Source organism: Leucoraja erinacea, chromosome 20 (assembly GCF_028641065.1).
Source record: "Leucoraja erinacea ecotype New England chromosome 20, Leri_hhj_1, whole genome shotgun sequence".
Taxonomy (NCBI): domain Eukaryota; kingdom Metazoa; phylum Chordata; class Chondrichthyes; order Rajiformes; family Rajidae; genus Leucoraja; species Leucoraja erinaceus.
The window spans coordinates 8,548,697-8,566,983 of NC_073396.1; the positions used below are offsets into that span (position 1 = coordinate 8,548,697).

Here is an 18,287-nt window from a genome sequence, read left to right on the forward strand (position 1 = left end):
AATTTTGAATTAAAAAACCACTGCCTTTCGCTGATGACGGCACAATTGGTCTGCAATGTGCCCCATTCTTCCACGCTCTGCGAGTGACGTCAACCCCCCGACCCCTTCCCCCCTCCACTCCCTGGTTATTCAAAAGTCTCGGCTGGCTCGCACGGCTCCTCTGCCCCTACCCGCTGCCTCTGTCCTCTGCCCCTGCCCTCTACTCTGTGCCCTCTGCCTGCCTCTGCCCTTGCTCTCTCAACCCCCCTCCCTCTCCCTCTCTAGCCATTGTCTGTGAGTTGGGGGCTATGCGTGAGTGGATAGGGCAGGGGATGGGGTAAAAGGAGCAAATGAATAATATTAATACAATATCAAGGGGGGTGGTTGACCAACAGGTCCCACTTGGTCTAGCAATATTCAAAACCGAGAAACTGGTTCCATACCCTTGTCCTCAAACTGTCTCCCATCAGATGTGGAGAGGATGTTTTTATTAGTGGGAGAGTCTACGACTAGAGGTCATAGCCTTAGAATTAAAGGAAGTTCTTTTAGGAAGGAGATGAGGAGAAATGTCTTTAATCAGAGGATGGTGAATCTGTGGGATTATGTGCCACCGAAGGCTGTAGAGGCCAAGTCAGTAAATATTTTGCAGGCAGTGATAGATACGATTGTTGATTAGTACGGGTGTCAGAGGTGACGGGGAGAAGGCAGGAGAATGGGGTGAGGAGAGGGAGATAGATCAGCCATGATTGATTGGTGGAGTAGACATGATGGGCTGAATGGCCTAATTCTACTCCTTTCACTTATTGCCTGAAGAGGTACAGAAGTTTGAAAACTCACACCTTCAGATTCACCTCCAGGATAGTTTCTTCCCACCAGGCAACGGAACCATCCCACCACCAACTAGGGAGCAGTCCTGACCAACCATCATCGTTTATTGTCACTTGTTCCCAGGTACAGTGCAGGCTTGTACAGAGAGTTAACTTCAGCTCTTAGGACTGACGGAATCAGACGATTTGGGGAGAAAACAGGAACGGATTTTGGATGATCAGCCACGATCGTATTGAATGGCGGTGCTGAATAGCCTACTCCTGCACCTATTTCCTATGTTTCTATGTTGAACTGTAAACAATAGTTGTTGAATCAAACTAACCTGATCCTTCTTGTCCCAGTTGATCACAATGTCATTCTGGTGACTGAGGAGTGAATGAGAAAGGTTCATGCGGACCTGGGACTGCCGAGGTAACGGAACGGTAAATGGATGAGCCAAGTCCACTGTGAAAGAACAACAGAGTCCATTGAATCTTATTCGGCCTGCACAATAGAAATTACTTTGCCGAGTAAAAAGGGGATCCAGTTTGGATAGTAAAGGGCCTGTCCCACTTAGGCGATGTTTCAGCGGACTGCCGGTGACTGTCAAGTTGTCGGCAGTCGCCTGAAAAACCGGCAACTGGAACGACGACTGTCAGAGTGTAACACACACACGCGCATACGCACACGCACAGGCACACGCACAGGCACGGACAGGCACACACATCTCTTCCTTCAGGAAGGTTGCACGTAGGGACCAGGGCAAGCGGAGGGAGCGCTGTCTAAAAAAAACACACGGTGCAAAGCCAAGGTGATACAGACACACACACACCGCGATGAACAGGAAGGTTGGCGCTGTAATTAAGACGGCTAAAGCACAGTGTACGGTAAGTCCTTTAAAAAAGGGGGGGAGAGGAATGGGGAGAGGGGGGAAGAGGGGGGAGTAGGAGTGGAGACAACTTTTAATAAGCCAGAGATACACGGCTGTGAAGCTCGGCGGACATTTAACATTACCGGTCGGTTATCCTTGGTTTTGAAAACTACTGCTTGTGGTTTTTTTCCCCCAATGAGCCAATGGAATTCACCGGTCAGCACCGGATACAACCTACAAGAACCTGCGACCACCTTCCACCTCCTGGCGACCCACTAAGACCTCCTGGCGACCCACCTACGGCACGAGAATCCTCGCTCCTCTCCATGGCGGTTTCATTCTGGTCGCCGCTAATTTGAAAATTCGCGGCGACCATAATGAGGCCGCGACTAGTTCCCAGGATGCGGGAACTCCTCACGACCGTGAAGGCGACTCCCCGGCAACCACCCGCGAACATGTGTCGACTGCATAGTCTCCTGCAGTCGCCTAAAAAGTCGCACAAGTGGGACAGGCCCATAAGTACAGTTTCTCATTCTTTTACTGACAGTTTCTACTTCAGTTTTACCATGAATTTCATGCCGTCCAAAGATCTTGGGGAAAGGTCCACCGTAGTTTGCTAAAAACCTCAGCTCCCGGTCCCCACAAATAGAGGTGTGACTGAGTCTGTAGGTGCGTCCACTCTTATGGTAATCTGTGTTACAGACCAGCTTCCGAGGAATTGCTTTTAACTGTAAATAGGGAACAGAGTGAAGTGTAAAAGTGAAAAAAAGGTGACAGGCAAATTAGGTCAGAAATAATGCTGGGAATATACTTTAATAAGGAACTGCCGATGCTGGAAAATCGAAGGTAGACAAAAATGCAGGGGAAAATCAACGGGTTTACCATTTAGTATAGTTTATTGTCAGATGCACCAAGGTACAGTGAAAAGCTTTGGTTGCTTGCTGTCTTGTCAGCGGGAAGGTTATACATGATTAGAATCGAGCCATACATATTAACAGGAATAACGTTGAGTGCAAGATAAAGTCCAGTAAAGTCCGGTTAAAGATAGTCCAAGGATCTCCAGGGAGGTGGATATTAGGTCAGGACTCCTCTCTTGGTGATGATAGGATGGTTCAGTCGCCCGATAACAACTGGGAAGAAATTGTAGTGTAGATGGAGTCAATGGAAGGGAGGTTGGTTTGTGTGATGGTCTGGGCTGCGTCCACAATTATCTCTGCAATTCCTTGAGGTCCTTGAAGGGGTTGCATCCCAAACCATGCTGCGATGTGGCCCGGCAAAAATGCTTTTACAGCGCATCTGAAGAAGTTGGTGAGAGTTGTCCAGGATAGGATAGAAGCTATCTTTCATGGGATAGAAGCCTCCAGGGACATGCCCTTTGACTTTTCTTCAGTACATCAGAGACCTGGACTTGTTTTTACAACTGGGGAAACTGTTCGCATCAAATGCAGGAAGGTCTCTGTTCAAAGGGTGTAGGAAGAAGGAATTTGCAGATGCTGGTTTAAACCGAAGATAGACACAAAAAGCTGAAGCAACTCAGCGGGACAGGCAGCATCTCTGGAGAGAAGGAATTGGTGACTTTCTTGAAAACATCACCCATTCCTTCTCTCCGGAGATGCTGCCTGTCCCGCTGAGTTACTCCAGCTTTTTGTGTCTATCTTTCAGGTCTCTGTTCAAGATGTTATGAATGTAATAAAAGATGATGGCATGTGTTACAGTCAAACACTTTTGACATCTCTCATAGAGACACTTAATTAATCAGTCAAGTGTGAATTGCTTTAAGAACAATTGAAGTGACTGTCCACCCACAGATGGTTTGTTAGGCTTGATGAGAATTCTTGAGATAGCTACAAATTCTAATCTGCTCAACGCAGCAAAGGGTTAAGGCACTAACCAGAGCCACCTGGGTCTCTTTCTGCATACGCAGGTCACATCCCAACTTTAACAGGATCTGAATACAATTTCAACCTGGCAGCTTAAGTCGAAAAGCACAGTGTTCCTCCTAAGTGAAGGTACAGGACGATCCTTGATTGGACTTTGCTGGCTTTACCTCGCACTAAACGTTATTCCCTTATCATGTATCTATACACTGTAAATGGCTCGATTGCTATAATGTATTGTCTTTCCGCTGACTGGATAGCGCGCAGCAAAAGCTTTTCTCTGTACCTCGGTACACATGGTGATAAACTAAACTGAAAAACTGAACTGAGGCAGATTAAGATACGAAGCTGCCAATGCGAGTCTTTTTTGTTTATATTTGCGGGGGGTTCACATTGAAAACAAAACATAGGCATCTTCTCTCTGAAGTATTCTCGGAAATATTCTCAGTTGACTTAATGGAAATAAACATGGCTCCTGTTTTAGATTAGGTTGGTTTAGTTTAGAGACACAGCATGGAAAAAACAGGCCCTTCAGCCCATCGAGTCCACGCGGACCATCGATCTTCGCACTATGGGAGGAAACTTGAGCACCCAGAGGAAACACATGCGTTCACAGCGAAAACGTGCAAACTCCACAGAGACAGTACCCGAGGTCAGGATTCAACCGGATCTCTGGTGTGTAAGGCAGCAGTTCTACCAACTTCAGTCATGAAGAAGATAGATGCAAAATGCTGGAGTAACAGCGGGTCAGCCAACATCTCTGGAGGAAAGGAATAGATGATATTTCGGGTCGGAAATCCTCCTTAGACATTCCAACACGAAACATCACCTAATCCTTTTCTCCAGAGATGCTGCCTGACCGGCTGAGTTACTCCATCATCTTTTAGTTTAGAGATACAGAGCGGAAACAGGCCCTTCGGCCCACCGAGTCCGTGCCGACCAGCGATTCCCGCACGTTAACACTATCCCACACACACACACACAAGGGATAATTTACACATACACCAAGCCAATTAACCTACAAACCTGTACATATTTGGAGTGGGGGAGGAAACTGAAGATCTTGGAGAAAACCCACACGGTCACGGGGAGAACGTACAAACTCCGTACGGACAGCACCCGTAGCCGGGATCGAACTTGAGTCTCCGGCGCTGCAAGCGCTGTAAGGCTGCAACTCTACTGCTGCGCCACCGTGCCTATCTTCGGTATAAACCAGCATCTGTAATTCCCTTCTACACAGTTTAAATCTATATCAGGTACAGTGTCATTAAATCGAATAATGAATCTGAAGACGTATTCATTGCATAACTAGCGGAAAAGTTCTTTGAAAGTACAAATGGTAACAAGACATAAAAACAACCATTTGTTGGACACATTTCACAGTTAGATGTTAAACGCTAAGACACACTTAAATAGCGTTAAAGCAAATGTTGGAACAAACCTGGGGAATTGTGTGAGCCATCTCCAAAATCTCACCATACCCAGAATCTCCAATGGTGAAAACAGTGAAAGCATTCAATTTGCTCTTATCCAAGATCATATTCAGAGATCCTGTTATCATGTTTGAAGAATAATTGACCTAAAACAGAAACATTTAAAAAAATGTTAACATGCAAATAAGGTTAGCTTTGCCTCATTTCAAACTTGCATGCGGGCAGATAAGATTGCGTTTGTGCTGCCTCAATAGAAATAAAATGTGCGTTACTGATCCTCACACCTCACACCCTTGTAACGGACTGTTCGAACTACTTCCCTCCGGCAGACGTTACAAGGCCTTCCACGCCCGAACCTCCCGACTCAGGAACAGCTTCATTCCCAGAGCTATAGCGGCTCTGAACCGGCCCTGCTGAGTGCCCCCCCCCCCCCCCTGGACTGTCTCCCTCGGATGGTCACGTCACACAGACACATCTGCACTTTGGTCTGTTTGAACTGTTTTGACTATTTTACTGTTCTTTTTACAATCCATGTTCTCGGGGTATCTAAATATCGAAATCGTTATTTAATTAACGTTATTTATGTTATGACATCGGATGGAAGCTGCATACCAAATCTCATTGCGCTTATGTGCAATGACAATAAAAGATATTATTATTATTATTAGATTGTAGTTAGTGGGTTCAATAAACGATATATGCATTTTTGCTGACTACCACAAAAATGAATGATGTCAGTAATTCTAGGCAACGTAAGGAAATATAATATATTCATATTTTTCTTCATCTTCTGTCAAAAAATCTCTCTGCCTTTGTGAATGTCATTGTAACTACCCCTCCTCAATTGGCAATATATTTGCACAAGGAAGGATTGGCAAGGCATGCTCACAGGTCAATGAACTGAAGGAGTCCCATTTTCAATTCCTTGAAACTCTCACAAAGTGAGATTGGAGAGAAAGAATTTAAACTTGCATTCCATACTGGGTGTAGTCCAATTCTTTCAGTTCCAATGAGACTCACTATCAGCTGCTCTACGTACAAATGCCGTTGTCTCAATGATACAAGTCAAATAGAAACATTTTGATTGATGTTGGTAAACTTGATCAAAACTATTTTTAAAAGTCTTAATCTCTTCAATATGAAATCTCAGATTTATTGGGGGATCATTTCCAGTCTGGGCACAGACTGAAGGTTGAGAATTGGCTGTGTGTTAACACAATTGCCGTCCCATTACATTTAATCCAATGTAAAGAAAGCTCAGCCAACGTCAATAACCAGGCCCATTATACGCTTTAGTCCAGCGGAGATATTTACTCCCATTACTTGGACTATGAGCTGAAATCTGATGCTGATGAGCCTTACACGTACCAGAACAATAGAATCTTACCTTCGGTTCTATTTCTAGTGCTTCGGGAAGATAACTAAGGATTGGAAGATTTTGCAACACGATCAGCAGCAGCTCTTTACTAGAAGGGAAGAAGAAAATAGCTAAGCAGTAAATTAACCAGATTAGAACATTGTAAACATCAAATGGTACAAAGGATAGAACAGCACAAGAGCATGGGACAAGACACAAGGTGCTGGAGTAACCCACAGGGCCAAGGCAACATCTCTGGAGACTTTTTGGGTCCAGACCTTTCTTCTGACTCATGCCCATGTCAAATATTGTGGTTTATTAGCCACAGTCTAAAGAAGGATCCCAATCTATAAACCATCACCTATTTGTGTTTAAGAAGGAACTGCAGTTGCTGGAAAATCGAAGGTAGACAAAAATGCTGGAGAAACTCAGCGGGTGCAACAGCATCTATGGAGCGAAGGAAATAGGCAACGTTTCGGGCCGAAACCCTTCTTCAGGCTGATGAAGGGTTTCGGCCCGAAACGTTGTCCATCACCTATTCATGTTCTCCAGAGATGCTGCACGACCCTCTGAGTTACTCTGGCACCCTGTGTTTTATTTTGGCAACCAGCATCAACAGTTCCTTGTATGCAGAGTTTCGCAAAGAAACAAGGTCTTTGGCCCACAATATCAGTGCTGAACTTAATACCAAGTTAAACTAACCATCTATGCCAGCACAAACTCCATATCTCTTGATTCCCATAATATCTAAACAGCCATTGACCTCTTCCTGAAGATATTCAGTGACCACGTCCAACAGCCCGCTTGACTAAAGACTTCCGAATATTCACCACACTTTGGCTGAAGAAATTTCTTCACTGTTCTGAATGGACCACTCGAATTAGGAGATTGAGATCCCTGGTTCTGGATACCCAGCCAGGGACACATCAACTCTGCAACTAAAGGGCCTGTCCCACTGTACGAGCTAATTGAAGAGTTCTCCCAAGTTTACCCTGATTCGAACTCGGAGATTTACGGTAATAGCTGCTCGTAGGTACTCGGGGCTCCTGTGGACATTTTTCAACATGTTGAAAAATCTTCACGAGTCTTCACGAGCTTACCGCATTACCCGAGTACCTGCCGTTAGCCTTACGAGCCGTTAAGAGACGTCCCGAGCTCTGACGTACCTGCTACGTACATTCTATGTGCTTACCACGAGTTTGATTTTTTATTAAACTCAGGAGAGCTCTTGAATTACCTCGTACAGTGGGACAAGCCCTTTACAGGTCCAGCCTCTGAAGAATTTTGTCCACTTCAAATGAAATCAATACTCATTCTTCGAAACCCTGCAGAATATAAGCCCAGTCACCCAGTCAGGAACATATATATTTTTAAGGAATTGGACAGACTAGGTGCAGGAAAAATGTTCCCGATGTTGCGGGAATCCAGAACTGGGAGTCGCAGTTTAAGAATAAGGGGTAGGCCATTTAGGACTGAGATGAGGAAAGACTTTTTCAGCCAGAGAGTTGTGAATCTGTAGAATTCTTTGCTGCAGAAGGCAGTGGAGGCCAATTCACTGGATGTTTTCAAGAGAGAGTTAGATATAACTCTAATGGCTAATGGGATCAAGGGATATGGGGAGAAAGCAGGAAAGGGGTACTGATTTTGGATGAACAGCCATGATCATATTGAATGGTGGTGCTGGCTTGAAGGGCTGAATGGCCTACTCCTGCACCTATTCTCTATGTTTCTATTCTAAAATCTCCTCTTATGACAAGCCTACCACCCCAGGAAATAATCTGGATCCCCTCCATCACAAATATACCTTTCCTTGCGTGGATGAAACCAGGCCTGTACACAATATTTCAGATAAGGGCTCGACAAGTTTAGTTTAGTTTAGTTTAGAGATACAGTTCAGAAACAGGCCCTTTGGCCCATCGAGTCTGCGCCAACCAGCGATTCCCATACACTCGCACTATCCCACTTCACTCTCGGGAGTGGTTACAATTTAACCAAAGGCAATTAACCTATAAGCCTGTACGTCTTTGGTGTGTGGGAGGAAACCGGAGCACCCGGCAAAACCACAAGGTCACGGGGGGATCGTACAAACTAAGTACAGACAGCACCCATTAGTCAGGATCGAACCCGAGTCTCTGCCGCTGTAAGCCAGCAACTCTACTGCTGCGCCACCGTGTCTCTATATAATTCCAGTATGTCATCACTCATGTTGATATCCGCTTGCAATATGTGCCATAAACTCTTTAGCTAGAGTGGATCGTATCATCCCATATTGGTAAAGCACCCTGTTTTCAATCCTCATCAATTGAATATTTAACGCACAGCAGTTTTATATATCTATGATTTCCTTCAGATTACTGCCAGCATCATTCCACCTACTTGCTTTGTTGATTCTTCCCCTCCACGTGTACAATCAGGTTGCCTGCTGGCTCATAGTTTAGTTTCAAAGATGCACCCAAGTCAGAGTCCTTCAGCATCGCATTGCATTCCGCCTGAGTAAATGAGAGGTCAACGTTACGACATTACATGCAGAAAGTTACGCTCTTTGTAAAACATTTGGTGGACATCGTCCATTTCGATTACAGGTAAGATTCAATGCACTCAAAATCCTGGAAACCAAATGATTTTAGCTAAGTGTCATTTTTATAATTTTATACAATATATGGAAGGAAAATACATTGTGTATAAATAAATGAGGGCTGTTTCTCACCATGTGACACCTTCCAGTCTTCTCAATATGGATGCTGGCAGGTACATGAGTTTCCAGCAGATATCAGTCAAGCGTATAGAAGCTTGTGTTTCCCTATCTCCTCCACTTCCTCCTTCCCACACACATGTTGTTCCTCTCACCTCCCTTTAGACGTTAGACATTGGAGATACAGCGCGGAAACAGGCCCTTCTGCCCACCCAGTCCGTGCCGACCAGCGACCAGTGACCCCAGCACTATCCTGCCCACTGGTGGACAATTTACAAATGATACTGAAGCCAATTAACCTACAAACCTGTACGTCTTTGAAGTGTGGAAGGAAACCGGAGCACCCGGAGAAAAACCCACGCGGTCACAGGGAGAACGTGCAAACTCCGTACAGACAGCGCCCGGAGTCAGGATCGAACCCGGGTCTCTGGCGCTGTGAGGCAGTAGCTCTACCACTGTGCCACTGTGCCGCCTGTATTTCCTGTGTTGGAAATATTAACCTGCATGATACCAACACAAGCACCAACCTCACAATTCCGCAGATTCAGAGACAGCAACAATACCTCTTACATTTTTTTAACTTCTTGCCATCTGTTAATTTCTGTCTTACCTTCTGGAAATCCTTGACAGCGAGCCATAATGCACAATGAAACATCGATTACCTTGACAGTGAAGGGGAGCCCAAGCTTCTTGATGAAAGGGATTGTATGCTGAACTCCAGCATTCAATTCAATGGGAGTGCCCAACGCAAACTGTCTGGAGGCACTCAAAGTTATCTTCATACTCTTGGCATCAAACTGAATGTCAAACACTGAACTCACTTTGGTATCTGAGAATCACAAGGGAAGCCATAAAGCAAAATTAACCTGCAAAAAATGTAGGCTTACCACACACGCACCATAGCCTCACATATTAGTGTCAGCAACACAGAATATGTTTGCAGTCAAAGCACCGGCAGGAAACCCACGTGGTCACAGGGAGAACGTGCAAACTCCGTGCAGACAGCGCCCCGTAGTCAGGTACCCAGGTCTCTGGTGCTGTCAGGCAGCAACTCTACCGCTGTGCAACCGTGACGCCCAAAAAAAAACAATGGAGAAAGCGGACAACAATCTCGCTACCCCTCCCACACCAAGCGAGCACTCGATTGTTTGAGCTAATTCCCCACATTCCTCTTGTACGAGCATAAATATGGCAGGCTTCACATCACAAAATAAAGAAACGTCTAACCCTGGCATTTCTAAACGGTAGCCTTATAAGTCAAATCAGCTCATCTGACAATTCCATTTGTACCAAACTGTTTCATTGATTAAGGATAATTCTGAATTGTGCAGATGCGGAGCTTCCTCCAAGTCAAGTTTGTTTGTCACATACACGTTTATCACATCCAGTGGTACAACCTGATTTCTGTGTATGTCCCCAGACTCTAATCCAGTTAAATAAGCGTAACAACAGGAATGACCTTGCCACACTATAAGCTGCATATTTTGTTATATCATATACAGATGTGTACCGATCAATCTAACATGCAGTGTGAAGTGTGTATTTACATAGACCACAGAATAGTACGACACAGGAACAGGCCCTTCTATACACAATGTCCGTGCCACACATAATGCCATCAACTAATCTCATGTGCCCGCATATCCATCTAAAAGTGTCTTTAATGCCATCAGCGTATATTTGCTTCACCACCACCCCTGGCATCTTATTTCAGGCACCCACCAATCTCCATGTAAAAAATAAACTTGCCCCACACATCTTCTTTAAACGTTGTACCTTTCACCTTAAAGCCTTTAACATTTCCACCCTGGGGAAAGGTTTCTGGCTGTCTACCGCATCGATGCCTCACACAATTTTAATATAATTTTATTAGGTCTTTGCCCCAACCTCTGACGTTCCAGAGAAACCAATTTACTTCTGAATTGCGTCTAGAGTTTTAGCAAAATGGAACTGAGTAACACGTAAAAATGGCTCCCTGAGATCAGATTTCTTTGCAAACGGTCTCACAATCCCTCGCTAATACTTCACCATTGAATGATCATTGCAATTGCTTTTTTAACATTGATCAGATCAATACACTGACCAGAGATTTTTCCAACACTAACCAAATATCAGGCACCTGAACCATTCTTCCACAACTAGGGAGCGGTCCTGAACTACTATCGGGGTATCTTTCATCAGACTTTACTGGCTTTACCTTGCACCAAACGCTCTTCACCTCATCATGTATCTGTGCACTGTGATCATTGATTGTAATCATGTATTGTTTTTCCCCTAGCTGGCTGGCATGTAACATTGTACCTCAGTACACGTGACATTAAACTTTGGTTTAAACCAGCATCTGCAGTTCCTTCTTATACACGAGGCCCATTCTTAGTCACGTGCGTGACCAAAAAATGATGAATACATCTCTTCTAATTATGTAAGCATTACAGGCATGTTGTTTTTTGTACTGCATATATGATTCATATTGTTTTTCGGTTAATCAAGTGAAATGCTTATACGTTATGCTGACAATGTTTGTTTAGGGTAAGAGGTCAAATATGGCTGGTCACGTGTGTGACATTTGGGTGCACTTTCCAAAGAATGGGCCATAAACTGAACTGAATATCTACTTCATGAGCTTCCAATACTATTCTAAAGTGGTACAGAAATTAAACATGTATTGAATAGATATTAGAGTTCAATTAAAAACAAAAAAAGAACATTTCATAATTAGGCATGCCACGAGCACAAATTTAAAACTCACCATTTCTTTGAGCATTTAGCACAAGCACGATCTCCTTGGGATAACCAGCAGTCGCTAGGCTTTTACTGTTGTGATTATTTCTAATAATTAACTTACACTGTTCATCGTATGCGTAAGTATTGAATGCATATGAAATGGACTTCAAGCCATCCACAATGATTTGAACAGATCCCTCCAGATTCGGGGCAACCCCTTGAAGGTTAGCACTGACCTGAAGTAAAACAACATTTATTTATTGCCTCCTTGGTTATTGTTGTGAGAGGTGTATCTGTTTTCATTAGTTGAAAGACACAGCAAGAAAGCAGGTCCTTCGACCCACCACATTCTCATCCACTCCTTACTCACTAGGGGCAATTTACAGAGGCCAATTAACCTGCAAACCCGTACATCCTTATCAACTCTAAGAGCACAATTCATCCATTTGGCCCATCAAGTCTACCCTGCCATTCAGTTATGGCTGACCTATCTTTCCTTCGCAACCCCATTCTCCTGCCTTCTCCCCATAACCCCTGACACCCGTACTAATCAAGAACCTGTCAATCTCCGCCATAAAAATATCCATTGACCTGGCCTCCACAGCTGTCAGCGTCAGTGAATTCCACAGATTCACCACCCTCTGACTAAAGAAATTCCTTCTCATTGGGATGTGGGTGGAAACTGGAGCACATGGAAGAAACCCACGCGGTCACGGGGAGAACGTGCAAACTCTACACAGCCAGCCACCCAACATCAGGATTGAACCTGTGAGGTAGTAGCTCCACCAGTTGCAACATTGTGGTACCCTCTGCATTTCAGGACTGGGGAATAATATCTCCTTGTAATATGTAAACCAAGATCAAAGTTATAACTTAAGCATGGATTGCACAGACTCCAGGTATTGCCATTGGAGCAATCATTCTCCTCTATGCTAATTGACATTGATAGTGGATTCTAATCGATATTTAACTTCAGTTTAGCCTGATGCACATTATCAAAAAATCCACCTGCCGACTGGCTTAAACATTCAAAAACATATCCAATTATACATAAAACACAAAGTACTGGAGTAACTCAGTGGGTCAGGCAACATCTCTGGAGAACATGTTTAGGTGACGTTTCAGATCCTCATAATTAGGAGAAAAAGGATGGGCGAGGTTTCGGGCCGGGACCCTTCTTCACACTGAAAGTAGAGGGGAGGGAACTGGAGGTCAGAAAAGGACCAGAACAAAGCACGTCCGGCAACAGTAGACCAAGGAAGGGTGGAGCCCATAAGGGTCCATTGTTGGTTGGGGAAGAGGTGATACTGAAGGGATACAAGCATGTGAACAGTGGAACTGGTAGGACGACTAGGGTGGGGGCAGGGAGGAGGGAGGGAATGCAGCAATTACTTGAAATTAGAGAAGTCAACGTTCATACCCGCTGGGTTGTAAGCTGCCCAAGCAAAATATGAGGTGCTGTTCCTCCAATTTGCATGTGGCCTCGCTCTGACATTGGAGGAGGCCCAGGACAGAAAGGTCAGTTTGGAAATTGAAATTTTTGGTGACTGGGGGATCGTGTAGGTCAAGGCAGACAGAGCGTAGGTTTTCAGCAAAACGATCGCCCAGTCTGCCCTTGGTCTCACTGCAATATACGAGTCCTCCCACCAATACCTCGCCCACCTATTTTGTTGCAGGTGGGGGTGTTAAAATTACAATGATGTTCGAAATTTGTTTATCATGGGCAAATTGGATCTCTAAAAACATAGATGAAAATTTGGCTCACTCATAGCTTTTCAAAATGGACAAGCCCATATCTCAGATCGGAAATAATGTAAAACTCCAGTCTATGTTTGTCAATGTGCATTTAATTAGTAACAAGCATTATTTATGTAAAATATTAAGAAATTATATGCCCAAAATATAACAAAGCCGACAATTTATTTATGAAAGACAATTTTCAACAAACATAATTGAAAGCCTTTATATATTTTTATCTTCATATATATAATAAAACTGGCCATATCTTCTTACCTGTACATCAATGTGGTCATCTATTAAGAGTGTCTTCAGTAACTCAATATTATGAGTAAGCTTATAGCTCAATGAAATATGATGTGCTTTGTGAACAAAAATCAAATCTTCCATTATCTGGTTAAAATATAAGCACATTTGTAATGGATTAACCAAAGCTTTTTCCTCTGGATATATTTTATTCTTAAAGTTAACATGTTTGTTTTCAGTTTTGGTCACCAGGACTGCTAAGCAGGAGAGATCTACGAGGTTGTTGCCAGGACTTGAGTGTGTGGGCTATAGGGGGAGCTTGGGTAGGCTATAGGGCTTTATTTACCTCCACAACCTAGGTCGGCACGGTGGCGCAGCGGTAGAGTTGCTGCTTCACAGGGCCAGAGACCCCGGTTCGATCCTAACTACGGGTGCTGACTGTATGGAGTTTTTACGTTGTCCCCATAATCGCGTAGGTTTTACTCCGGGTGCTCTGGTTTCCTCTCCCATGCCAATATGGGGAGAAGGCAGGAACTGTACTGATTGGGGATGATCAGCCACGATCACATTGAATGGCGGTGATGGCTTGAATGGCTGAATGGTCTACTCATGCACCTATTGTCAAATACGTGCAGGTTTGTAGGTTAATTGGCTTGGTAAATTTGTAAATCTATTGTTAGTATGTATGATAGTGCTACTGCTAGGGGTTTGCTGGTCAGCGTAGACTTGGTGGGCCAAAGGGCCTGTTTACACGCTGTATTTCTAAACTAAACTAATTGTAATAGAGAGCTCTTGATCATGCTATCAAATTCTATTTTGGGCGACCACAATAATTTGTTTGTTACATTCCTACATCAATTATTCCAAAGGTTTATTATTGAGGAAAAGCAATTTTCCAAAACATGTTCAAAGTGTGCTTTTCACTCATTGCTGCTCTTGATCTTCCAATTGGCTTTCTTGTCAGAATGTTGTGTAATTATCTGTCTAACTCCACAAGCCCCAGCATCAAATTGATGATAATTGACCCAGGGGTGTTGCCATGGAAACCTCGCTGAGTGAATCACCGTACATTGATGAACACTGACAAACCTGGAAGAATTCAAGCTGGCACTTTGCCTACAACCAGCAAGTTCACCTTTGTTCAGAGATACAACATGGAAACAGGCCATTCGGCCCAGCGAGTCGGTGCTGATCATCCATTACCTGTTCTACACTAGTTCCATGTTGGCCCACCGCCTCGCCCACTCCCTGCATGCTAGTCTCAATTTACGGAGGCCGATTAACCTACAAACCCGCACGTCTTTGGGATGTGGGAGAAATCCGGAGCACCCGGAGGAAACCCACGCAGTCACAGGGAGATCGTGCAAACTCCACACAGGCAGCACCCGAAGTCGGGATTCAACCCAGCGCTGCGAGGCAGCAGCTCTACCTGATGCGCCACTCCCTTTGTTTTGTGAGGTACCAAAGTTATACATTGTTAAAAAATAGACAAGATTTGAAATGTTCTCTATCTGACTCGGCAAGGCCACCAGCAAAATCAAGGACAAGTCTCACCCGGTCTCCGCCCCTCCCCCTTCAGCAATAGGTATAGAAGTGTGAAAACACACTGTGAAGTGTGACAAGTGTGAAGGCAGTAGAGGCTAATCCTCTGGATGCTTTTAAGAGAGAGTTAGATAGAGTTAACGATAGCAAAGTCAGGGGATATGGTGAGAAGGCAGGAACTGATTGTGGATAATCAGCCATGATCATATAGAAGGGCCGAATGGCCTACTCCTGCATCTATTGTGTATTGCCTATCTCCAGATTCAGGAACAGTTTCTTCCCAGCTGTTTACAGGTAACTGAACCATCCTATCAACAACTAGAGAGCGGTCCTGAGGTACTATCTACTTCATTGGAGACCCTCGGACTATCTTTCCCGGATTTTATCTTGCACTAAATCTTACTCCCTTCATGTATCTAACCATATAACCATATAACAATTACAGCACGGAAACAGGCCATCTCGACCCTTCTAGTCCGTGCCGAACACATAATCTCCCCTAGTCCCGCGCTCAGACCATAAACCCTCCATTCCCTTCCCATCCATATAACTATCCAATTTATTTTTAAATGATAAAAACGAACCTGCCTCCACCACCTTCACTGGAAGCTCATTCCACACCGCTACCACTCTCTGAGTAAAGAAGTTCCCCTCATGTTACCCCTAAACTTCAGTCCCTTAATTCTCAAGTCATGTCCCCTTGTTTGAATCTTCCCTACTCTCAGTGGGAAAAGCTTTTCCACGTCAACTCTGTCTATCCCTCTCATCATTTTAAAAACCTCTATCAAGTCCCCCCTTAACCTTCTGCGCTCCAAAGAATAAAGCCCTAACTTGTTCAACCTATCTCTGTAACTTAGTTGCTGAAACCCAGGCAACATTCTAGTAAATCTCCTCTGTACTCTCTCTATTTTGTTGACATCCTTCCTATAATCCTGTACACTGTCGACGTAATATAATGTAATCATGTATTGTCTTTCTGCTGACTGGTTAGCACACAGCTTTACATTTTTCCTCAATACACTAAACAGTAGTTGGCACAGTGTGGCAACATTGAGTAGACTTCTCCGACTGGAATCATCAATAATTTACCTGCTTGGTATCGATAATAAATCGGACGGAATGTTTGTAGGTGTCATACTGTTTCTCGGCTGTTAATACGACAACTGTATTTCCTGGAATGCCAAGCCGCCTGGCACCTTCAATATTGTGCAACAACGAAGCATCGATCTCGTGCTTATTCTTGATGGGGAGAGAGTTGTCAACATTACTATCGGTTATTCATGCGTTCATAAGACACAAGGGCAGAACTAGGTCATTTGGCCCACCGAGTCAACTCCGCCATTCGATCTTTTATTTTTTTTTTTTTTTTTTTTTCTTTTTTAAATCAAAAAATTTATTCAATTATTAAAAAATAATATTTACACTACAATAAAACAAGCCAGAACCCACCACCATAAATACAATACAAACATATATCCATAATGAACTATTATACAACTATGATACAATCCTTATTGAGGATACATTCAACACCCTGCGGAGCCCAGCGGTCCCGGAACTCCCTCAGGGTGCCCGTAGACAGGGCGTATTCCCTTTCTAATCCCACCCGGGCACGGACGTAACCCCGGAAAAGGGGCAGGCAGCTGGCCCGGGTAGAGCCCTCCACCGCCTGGCGCCGTGACTCGCGGATGGCCAGCTTGGCCAGGCCCAGGAGCAACCCAACCAGGGCATCTTCAGCCCCACCCTCTCCCCTACGCACGGGGTGTCCAAAGATGAGGATGGTGGGTGAAAAATGCAGCCAGAAGGCAAGGAGCAGCCCCTTTAGATATTCAAACAGTGGCTGCAGCCTCACGCACTCCATGTATCCATTCGATCTTGGCTTGTCTCCTTTTCCCGCTCAACCCCATTCTCCTGCCTTCTCCCCGAGACCTTTGACACCCTTACTAATCAAGAACCTATCAACTCTGCTTTAAAAATATTAAATGACTTGACCTCCACAGCCGTCTGAGGCAAAGAATTAAGAGATTCACCACCCTCTGACTAAAGAAATTCCTCCTCATCTCCATTCTAAAGACATGTCTTTTTATTCAGAGGTTGTGCCCTCTGGTGCTTGTCTAGCCCATTACTGGAAACATCCTCTCCACATTCATTATATCTAGGCCTTTACTGTACCTAAGTCATCATATATTGTTTTTATACGTCATACATGTTCCTTAGGTAGGAAAGAGCAAATTAGTCCCTTTAATGTTATTAACTGCAAATTTCATGGATTTTGTCAAAGTCCTTTACTTCGAATGCAATATAATGCTTGACATTTAACTATCCTCCCCCCATTGATCAATAGGTTGCCTAACACTTTATCTCCCCCTCCCATTCCCACGCTGACCCTTCTGTCCTGGGCCTCCTCCAATGTCAGAGTGAAGCTCAACGCAAATTGAAGGAACAGCACCTCAGATTTCGCTTGGGCAGCTTACACCCCAGTGGTATGAAATGATTTCTCTAACTTCAAGTAACCCTTGTTTTCCCTCTCTCTCCGTCCCTCCCCCACCCCAGTTCTCCGACTAGTTTCACTGTCATCCTGATAAATTTGACTGATTGTATGCCTCTTTGACACCTTCCCCTCAGCTACCAATAAACCATTCTACATTTCCTAGGTAGACAAAAATGCTGGAGAAACTCAGCGGGTGAGGCAGCATCTATGGAGCGAAGGAATAGGTGACGTTTCGGGTCGAGACCCGAAACGTCACCTATTCCTTCGCTCCATAGATGCTGCCTCACCCACTGAGTTTCTCCAGCATTTTTGTCTAACTTCGATTTTTCCAGCATCTGCAGTTCTTTCTTACACATTCTACATTTCCTTATCAGCATCTGCTTTGATCTGTCATTTTCACACCTTATCCTTCCACAACTCTAGACTCCCTCTCCCCTGACTCTGTCTGAAGAAAGGTCTTGACCTGAAACATCGCCCATTCCCTTCACCCATTCCTTCTCTCCAGAGATGCTGCCTGTCCCGCTAAGTTAC

The 18,287-nt window shown here is 44.3% G+C and overlaps 1 protein-coding gene across 1 annotated transcript in view; it reads right to left on the reverse strand.

Annotated features, from left to right (window-relative positions):
• Positions 1-18,287, reverse strand: part of LOC129706733 (uncharacterized) — a 228,101-nt gene that overhangs the window by 48,030 nt on the left and 161,784 nt on the right. The window contains exons 47-55 of the mRNA XM_055651166.1: positions 16,355-16,504; positions 13,754-13,870; positions 11,766-11,976; positions 9,679-9,845; positions 8,701-8,813; positions 6,355-6,433; positions 4,976-5,113; positions 2,223-2,385; positions 1,130-1,251 (exon numbers count right to left, since the gene is read on the reverse strand). Coding sequence (XP_055507141.1) covers positions 1,130-1,251; positions 2,223-2,385; positions 4,976-5,113; positions 6,355-6,433; positions 8,701-8,813; positions 9,679-9,845; positions 11,766-11,976; positions 13,754-13,870; positions 16,355-16,504 — 1,260 coding nt within the window. The remainder of the gene's footprint in view (positions 1-1,129; positions 1,252-2,222; positions 2,386-4,975; positions 5,114-6,354; positions 6,434-8,700; positions 8,814-9,678; positions 9,846-11,765; positions 11,977-13,753; positions 13,871-16,354; positions 16,505-18,287) is intronic.